Here is a 9,211-nt window from a genome sequence, read left to right on the forward strand (position 1 = left end):
AACAATATTAATACATGGATGCACAAAGTTACCTTTTGTCCCTTGAAACTTTGAGAAGTTTTCTTTGAGCTTTCCTCAACTCTTCTTGAAAGCATTCATTTTCCTTTAAAAAAATCGTGTAATTAAATTTTTGTAAGGGTCATAAAAATCAAGTATCACAAAATATATTAAAGATTCAACAAATGCAATAGCACAATTCTTGTATTTTTTAAAGCAAAACATGAAATACAACCTTGTAAATTTGAGCTAAGTATTTTTATAAGTTAGGTAGTGTGACAATAACTTTATGTACATAAAGTTTTGAAGAATACTTAGAATTCTGAAGAACAGTGAATGAAAAACACAACCTGGAGATGGGGGTGTAAGCCCCCACCCAATCAGACCAATGATCAGAGTTTTTGAAACTGTTCAATCCTCTGTTTATAGACAATTTATTATTTTCAAGTGGGGGCAGCATATGAATATTACAGACATTTGAAAACAATTAAGTTTATATTCATTAATTGAATACAAAAACAAGTATATATAATCATTATTAACTCTTCTGTTATTAAAACTAGATGGTATTAGTTTTATTAATTTGTTAAATATTTGGTTATGTGCCACAAGCATCCCTGAGCATATTCCTCCAAAATGTCTGTTATTGTTTTGAATCATCATAACATTACACTATTTTAAAAACTCACAGCCATAGCAAGTTGAACTAATTAGCAAGCTCGAGTCACATAGTAACATTATTTTGACTAACAGCAGTCTGAAGTTTACATTTGATTCAAGTGTCAACACTGTTGTATATATTGTGAAAAACATTCTTCTTAGGGATGATCTATTTGAATGATAAATTAAAAATGTGAAAATACAAACTTGAATATCAAAGGTAATGAGATCCAAATGTTGGAAACCCAGATGTAAACTTGTTCTTTCAAAAAGTAAATTTTTGGTCAATTATAAACTGTGGAATGATTTGTCTAATGATGTGGGATATTCTATTAGTTTGAAAACATTTGTTGAATAAGTACAGTACACGGATGTGATGGGTGACACTTAATTTGGTGCCTGTTATGAAAAGAGAGGGGGGTGATCTCAGTGGGGCAGAAAATCTTTTGTCATCTTGTCTTTTCTTATATTTATACATTTCATGAAATGTTTGCAATACACATCTAAATACAATTAAATTAGGTTCACCTTTTATATCTAACAATAAGTCTTGTAAGGTTAGTCTATGAACAGTTCAAGCTAATGAACTAGGTCCTTGTATTTTTGCCACACTTAATAAATGTATTGCTAGTTTTCTGGATAGTTTATTTAATATGAAAATACTTTAAATTTGATGCTGATAATATTCAACATCTCTACGTTTTCTTACTTACATCGAGCCATCCTAAGTAACTTCAATCACCATGATTTCCTAATTTTGAGTTCCACTAGAAACTCACAATGCAATACTACACATGTGTATTCTTTACTACTACAAAAATGTTTAACAAAAACTTTAATATTAAAATCTAACATAGCACATACCAAACTTCATTAACTTAGCTACTGTCTGTTATCCTCAAATTAAACTTGGATTGCATCTTAAGGTCAACATATGAAAAATACAAATATTTTGCTATTTTAAAACTTTGAAGGTGAAACTAAAAAATATCAACATGTTCAACTCTGTTAGCTTAAAGGTTACAGAATATATCCATATAACAATATTTTAGATTTTTTACATTGGAAAAGTGATACCACATGTTTGAAAAAAAATAAAGGTGGCAAAATCTTTATTGACATATTTCAATTGATCCAGCTTTAACAGGCTAAGACTTAAGGCAAATTTGTTTAAACTTAAATAAAGTATAACACTAAAAGCATATTCCACATGTAAAAAAAAGAAGTATAGTACTTTAAGTATTCTTTTTTTTATGTGATAACCTTTTTGGCTTTCATTCTTAATGAATGTATCTTTGGCAGCTAAGTCATTCCGTGTTCAATATCAGCAACCATCAAAATTCATGTATTCAAAAATTATCAATCATATTGAAAAATCACTATTATTTTCTTTACTCTTTTAAACTTTTTGTCATTCACAAATACTTACATAAATTAAGAATTTAAATTTCCTTTTCAGAGTTCTGTATTTCTGTCGATAATCAGCCACATCATTCTTTGATTCTTCTGGAAACAAATGATATCACATTGAAGGTTACTTATATAAAAGAAACTTTTCATCAGCTATACGAGTCATTTTAAACAATAAATCTAGAATACAACTTTTGCTGTTTTAAAGAACAAAACTTTTAGCCAGCTTCTTAAAACAAAATTTTACTCACTTATAAAATAATAAACTTTTTTAATGGAATGATTTTTTTCACAGCCACAGTACTTGTACATCTACACAAATAATGATAGTTCTGTACAACTAGAAAAGTCTATGACTATTAAAAACAATTTTACTTTCACATAAAATTATGCAAGTATTTGTGTCACCATACACAGATTTTGTAAAAAAAATAAAAAGTGAAGGTGTGTGAAAATATTTTTTAATTTCTGCTTTAAAGGGTAAGTTCAACAATTTTTATAGATTAAATTAAACATTAAACAAAATTATATAACAACAAATATAGAAATAATGGTTTCAACAAATAATAAATGTCTTACTATGTACAAGTACTTACTTAAACTATCATTCAAATAAAGAAATAGCATTTCTACACTTTTATATTTATTATATAAAATATAAAATAATTCCACATGGAGGCACTTTTTTCTAGAAAAGTTCACAAAAGTTATGAAAACTCATTTACACTCTGGTTCAAGCAGCACCATTAATCTTTTTGATTTCAAAATTATCAAAAACATTTTTGCTGCAGTCTATGATTTAATATGATTGACCTTCTTTAAGTCAATATAAAATATAAAAGAAGGTATACTGGTGATATTTTGGTGAGCTTCTTTTTATATTTCTTGGAAAATTTTACACTAGTCTTACTATTAACATTTGGACATTCATTTATACCTAACTCACTACCTTTTACAATAATCTAAAAATTATCAAAATTTATCACTCAGTAATTTTATGACTGTGCTTCCTCTTGCCATTAGTAAATTACACATATAAAAATGATAGTATTAAATGGATTACAAGCGAGGTGATTGAATGAAATACAGTAATAGTTATATAATGTTGCAGTAGAGTAATGTACGACAAGGTGAAATAAACACTAAATACTTTCTTAATTTGCCAAAGACTTAACAAAGTGTGCTATACATTCTATTGTGCCGTCAGGGAAATTGTTCAACACTAAATTTCAAGCAGTTTCTTAGACCATAAGATATTACAGTTAACACATTTGAATGCTAAGATGGGTTCAACTTACAAGTTCACTAATCCTGATGTAGCTTTAAAACTCAGTGCAACTAAAAGCGAAGTATTGAGCTAATATTAATAAAGATACATTCTGGATATAGGTCGTGATTTTATTTACGTTTAGAGAAATGTCTGGTATCCGTAATAAACTCCAGTTTGCATTTAAACATTTAAAGTTTAACAAAGTTAATAATAATTTTTATTTAATTTAGAAATTAGATTTTAGTACAAAATTATTAAATGTAATAGTACTATTACTAATTTAAACGTATAGGGCGTTAAACTAGTAGTTAAAACAAGTTGTTTCAAATTACCTGCAACAGGCATCATGAACACGCTCAGTCAAGTGTTAGAGTATTTTATTAAAACACTGGATAAATTCCAATGTATCGTTAGGCGGCCATATTACTTGTTTATTCAACTATTGCTATTGACAAGCTACCTTCCTGATTTTTCTTTTTGATTTATTATTGACACGTTTAATTGATGACACTTTTCATTATGAATACGTACACGCGAAAAACAAACAACTAAACAAAAAATTTGTTTTTTCTCTATTAAATTCCTTTTTAAAGAGAATTAGTGACGAAAGCTAAAAGCTGACAATTCAGTTTCAGCGCCATGTAGTATAGTCAGCTTTAAATAATACGAATATGACACATGAGAAATATTTAATTAATAAACTCGCACCTATATAGCCATCTAGTGGTTAATATTAACATTAACAAGTATTTAAAATTAAATAAATAATTAATTATTACACTCCCTGACACAAAATCTAAAATAAGTAACATCAGTAAAATTAACTTATAATTCATATTATAAATTTAATACTTTGGGTATTCTAGTATTACAACGTGGTCTAGATGAAACGAACTGATGTTCTTTCAGATCTCGACTCGGCTGCAAACTGGTAGTTGTCTGACTTTCATCAGACTGGTCTGGAGGTTTGTTTGTCTGTTTGCAATTAAGCACAAAGCTACACAACGGGCTGTCTGTGCTCTGCTCTACACAGCTATGAAAACCTGGTTTTCAGCGTTGTAAGTCCGCAGGTATACCGCTGTGCCACTGGGGGATCAGGTCTGAGTGTGTGACATCATTAGTAGTTTCTTCAATCCTCTCATGAGTATGAGTCGTTTAATCAACTAAAAAATCCAATTGATTAGCAGCAACATGGGGAAAACTTGTAAAATATCAGAGGAAGGGAAGCTTTAGTTTTTACTCCATACCCTCTTCAAAACTATCATCATCATAAGACTGAGGAGGTCTACCATCTGGTCCCGCATGCCACAACTGATCATTATGCCTACGAAGTTCCTTCTTATCATCACTAATGACAACAACAAACACAATAATTCCTCTTGTCTATTTCATTACTGGCATAAAATCATGCACCCACACAACATCTCCAGTAACAAAAATTCTTTCTCTTTCACGATGGTTGACTTGCTGACTATGTTGGTTATCTCTAACATGCTCCTCTAAAGAAAGATTCATTATTTCCATTGCAACAATTCTGCTAGACTGACTACCATAGTGCTATGAGAAACTAATCTGAAAGAACCTAGGAAACAATTTATTGCCTCATCAATACTATCTCTTCAGCTCAGTTGGTAGAGCACTTGTCTATCACTCGACAGGTCTGGAGTTTAAATTCCGAAAAAAATATGTAACGTGGAAAATAAATAAATAAAGAGGAAAATACTACACTTGCATTCCCCAGTGGACAGCGGCTAAAACTATGAAAACCCGTAGTACGATTCCTTCGTGGTGGATATAGCAGATAGCCCATTGTGGCTTTACTTCAAAACAAAAAGCTTGCATAAAATTACATAATATCAACACAAACTGGAGGTCTGTGGATTTAATATGCAAAAAGACAGGTTTATCAATTTTTACAGGTGAAATAAAAGAGAAGACACAGTGTTGAAATCAAATCCAAATATACACTTTATCTTCTGAAGATGTAAGAAATTTGAAGTATAAAAATATCACCAAATGAAAGTACTATTGCAGAACACCGAAATTACAGTTTAATTGGCTAATAAGCTATTTTTAAGTGAATAAAATAATTAAAGAGGGCCAACATTTGTGGATGAATGCAACATGTCTCCGCCACGCAATCCCAATATGACTAATTGTGACACCAGAAAAATCGAAAATTGTTTATATCACTGTTTGAGATCAGCAAGAAGGTATCTTTATACCAAATCCCAAGTAAGTTGGTTGACATACACATGAATAGTTCACGTAAGCCCCAATATGTCCTTTTCTCGCTGAAAAGTTTTAAAATATACAAAAATTCCAAATTTGTCAATAACTTTGTTTGGGACGCGTAAAAAAAAGTATTTTTGTACCAAATCCCATTTAAATTGGTTATAATTCAGCTGGAGTAATTTTCAAAAACCCTAGAATTATACTTTTTGTGGTATCTTGCCCCCCCCCCCATACCTATAATTACTAAAAATGGGTGAGTTCCCCATTTTTGCTTACCAATCTGTAGGATCCGTAGAAAAGTATCTTTGTACCGAATCCTATGTAAATTGGTCAAAATATGTCAGAGCAATTATGCATTTTTGTGAGGTCTGCCCCCCCCCCATCCAAACATACTATAAATGGGCAAATCTAACTTTTTTAGGTTGTTTGATATTTTATTCCACAATATCCTTAAAAAGATCTAAATAAAAATATAAGAAAAGTTTCTGAGCGTATTGGACAAAGTTATAACCATACCAAGTTTCAAGTTAATCCGCCAAGAAATGAAGGAATGGCGGTCGATTGAAATGTGTTCGAAAGAAGAAGAAGAAACAATAGGAAAACAGTATGTGTCTCTCTGTGGAGACATAATGAAAGAAAAAAGTTAAACGCACATGATCAGAGTCTAAAGAAGGTAGTGGACGAACACAAGATAACAAGTCTTAACTCTTTCAGCAACAGAAATCAATCTTTCTTAATAGTAGCAAAATTGCATTTAGAATACACGTTCCTTCTGAAGCTGACAAATTAGAAAATATGACACCGGGATGGGGAAGTATCTCTGCTTTGTGTGACAGTCACAAGGTGTCCCTCACACGCAAGGTCAAGAAGGACACAATACAATTACCACACAAAAATGAAGATAAGTTTTTTGACCGGTTAAGCTATTAAAGCAAGTATTTCAGTATAGATTTTGTGCACACCATCTCAACCGGATTTAGTAAGTTTGAAACTTAGAAAGTAACAAACTTTAAGAATTTCGCTGATAATATATAGGAGAGTAAGATATATACCGTTGTTTCATTTGCTTTGGTTGTTCATAGGTGACGATGATAAAGAGTTGATAAAGTACTTATAGAAGTTATTATAATTGCAATTATTACAATGAAACGTAATTCGTCGGGTATAATTTCTTTTATTATAAAATATTATGAGCTTTTTTGTGTCCAGTTTCAAATCATCATTCTAATAATTTTAGAATTCTTTAAATAACTATGGACGATTGCAAAAATGAGAGTTTCATTTTTAGTGTCGTCTGTTTTTATAATTTTTTTCAATATGGCTAGGATTTTAAGGAATGCATAATAGTCAGATTTATGTAGAGTAATTAAAAATATTTGTATGCCTTTTCTAGCTTTTCTCGTGACCTGTAGTACTTTTAAAAAATTGTTTACAAAATAATTATTTCTTCAGATAATTAACATTTTAAAGTGAAAGAAACCACCAGGTTTATTATCATTGGTGTATTATTATCGTATCTACAATAATAAAAGAGCGTGTCTGTGGGTCTATGTGTGTGTGTGTGACCGCTATAACTCCAAGAGGAAAGAACCTAGAAACCTGAAACTTCCATACTAATTGGATGGTGAGGGTGTGCAGCTGGGTATTATCATTATCATTATTCGTGCGCGAGCGCATCTTTTTGTGAGGTAAGCAAGCGAAAAAACACATAGTAAAGAAAATATGACCGCCATAGCTCCAAGAACAAAGAACCTAAAAACCTAAAATTTTGCACCCATATTAAGTAGACCCTGAGGATGTGCACCTGTGTATTATTACTTATACACTTGAGTGTGCGCGTGCGTATCTTTTTATGCGAAAACCCACACAGAAAAGAAATGTAACTCCCCTAGCTCCTAGAAGGACGAATCTAGGAACCTGAAATTTTGCACCCGTACTAAGTGGACCATGAGGGTGTGCACCTGGGTATTATTACTTATCTACATGCATGCGCGTACGCGCGTGCGTATCTTTTTAGGCGAAAAACCACATATTCAAGAGGAAAAACCTAGAAACCTGAAATTTTGCACCCATACTAAATGGACCCTGATGGTGTGCACCTGGGTATTACTTAACTTATCCACGTGCGTTCGCATCTTTTTAATGAGGCAACCTAGCGAAAAACCACATAGAAAAGAAGTGGTTCCTTATATAACAATTTCTAATATATAGAAAAGCCAGTGCGTTTTGGTAACAATGGATTCAGAATATACACACTATCAACCTAATAACCCGAGTGAAGCCGGGTACTTTAGCTAGTTTTATATATTACAACATTTCTAGTAAAATGAGCTTTGTTTACTAGTCAACTAACGCTGCTTAGAGGCTTAACTGAGCCTCCCAGTGGTATATTGATAAGTCTCTGGGCATATAACACTAAAAGTCTGATTTCGACAAACGTGGTGGGCACAGCACAAATAACCCATTCGCATCAAATAAATAAGTACTTAAGTGGTTTCTTTAAATGTTAGCCTGCACAACTGTCCGACTGATAACGCAGTAATATTACGTCTATCGTGTAATACGGTAATAATAACACTTTAGTGATTACCATAACAATGGTTCATTTTTTAAGTTCTTTTCTTCACCAAAACGTGAATTCCAGCGAAAAAAAAAAAGATGAAGCAGAAGCCTAATCTATTTCTTGACTCACTACACCTGCTGCAGCAGACTAGTTTCGCCGGATTCACGGCTCTTCGGTACCTAAGGTATTTTAGGTTATCATTGGTGAGTAAAGGATTTTACATCTAAACCAAACAAACCGCACGTTCCACTATTACACGAAGTCTACTGTATACTCATGAGCCGTGAATTCGACAAAACTAGTTTGTTGCAGCGGGAATAGCAAATTAACTTCTAATAAAAAAAATTAACAATTAAATAAATAGCTAGTTAGTCTGCTGAATAATTATGGACATTTAATTGTGACAGCATCTTTGATTGTTTGTTGTTAAGCGCATATCTGTATAATGGTCTCTCTGTGCTATGACCATCACGAGTATCGAAACCCGGTTTTTAGCTTTATAAACCGTCAGATTTTCCGCTGAGCCACTGGGGGAGGGCGTGTGTGACGACCATGTCATATGTTATCCAAAAACCTAAGGTATTTTAGGTTATTAGTGGTGATTAAAGGTTTTAGTTTGGTTTGAATTTCGAGCAAAGCTACACGAGGGCTATGTGCACTAGCCATCCCTAATTTAGCAGTGAAAGACTTGAAGGAAGGCAGCTAGTCATCACCACCCACCGCCAACTTTTGGGCTACTCTTTTACTAACGAATAGTGGGATTTACCGTCACATTTTAACGCCCCTACGGCTGAAAGGGCGAGCATGTTTGGTGGAACGGGAATTATGACCCGTGACCCTCAGATTGCGAGACAAGCACCCTAACCACCTGGCCATGCCGGACCAGGTGAGTAAAGGACTGTATATATAAGCCAAATAATAATGGTTGGTGGTTTAAGAAAACTTTCTGAATATTATTATTTCTAATTTCGTTAAATCTGTTGATTAAATCACAACTGTTTGTTTGTTTGTTTTGGAATTTCGCGCAAAGCTACACGAGGGCTATCTGCGCTAGCCGTCCCTAATTTAGCAGTGTA

At 32.5% G+C, this 9,211-nt stretch overlaps 1 protein-coding gene across 1 annotated transcript in view; it reads right to left on the bottom strand.

Moving 5' to 3' along the window:
• The window catches only part of LOC106464022 (INO80 complex subunit E-like), an 18,564-nt gene extending 14,568 nt beyond the window's left edge, over window positions 1–3,996 (bottom strand). The window contains exons 1-3 of the mRNA XM_013924129.2: window positions 3,670–3,996; window positions 2,087–2,163; window positions 33–103 (exon numbers count right to left, since the gene is read on the bottom strand). Coding sequence (XP_013779583.1) covers window positions 33–103; window positions 2,087–2,163; window positions 3,670–3,685 — 164 coding nt within the window. The 5' untranslated portion in view covers window positions 3,686–3,996. The remainder of the gene's footprint in view (window positions 1–32; window positions 104–2,086; window positions 2,164–3,669) is intronic.
• Window positions 3,997–9,211: the final 5,215 nt, after the last annotated feature.

The sequence above is a fragment of the Limulus polyphemus genome, unplaced genomic scaffold, assembly GCF_000517525.1.
Source record: "Limulus polyphemus unplaced genomic scaffold, Limulus_polyphemus-2.1.2 Scaffold1543, whole genome shotgun sequence".
Lineage (NCBI taxonomy): Eukaryota > Metazoa > Arthropoda > Merostomata > Xiphosura > Limulidae > Limulus > Limulus polyphemus.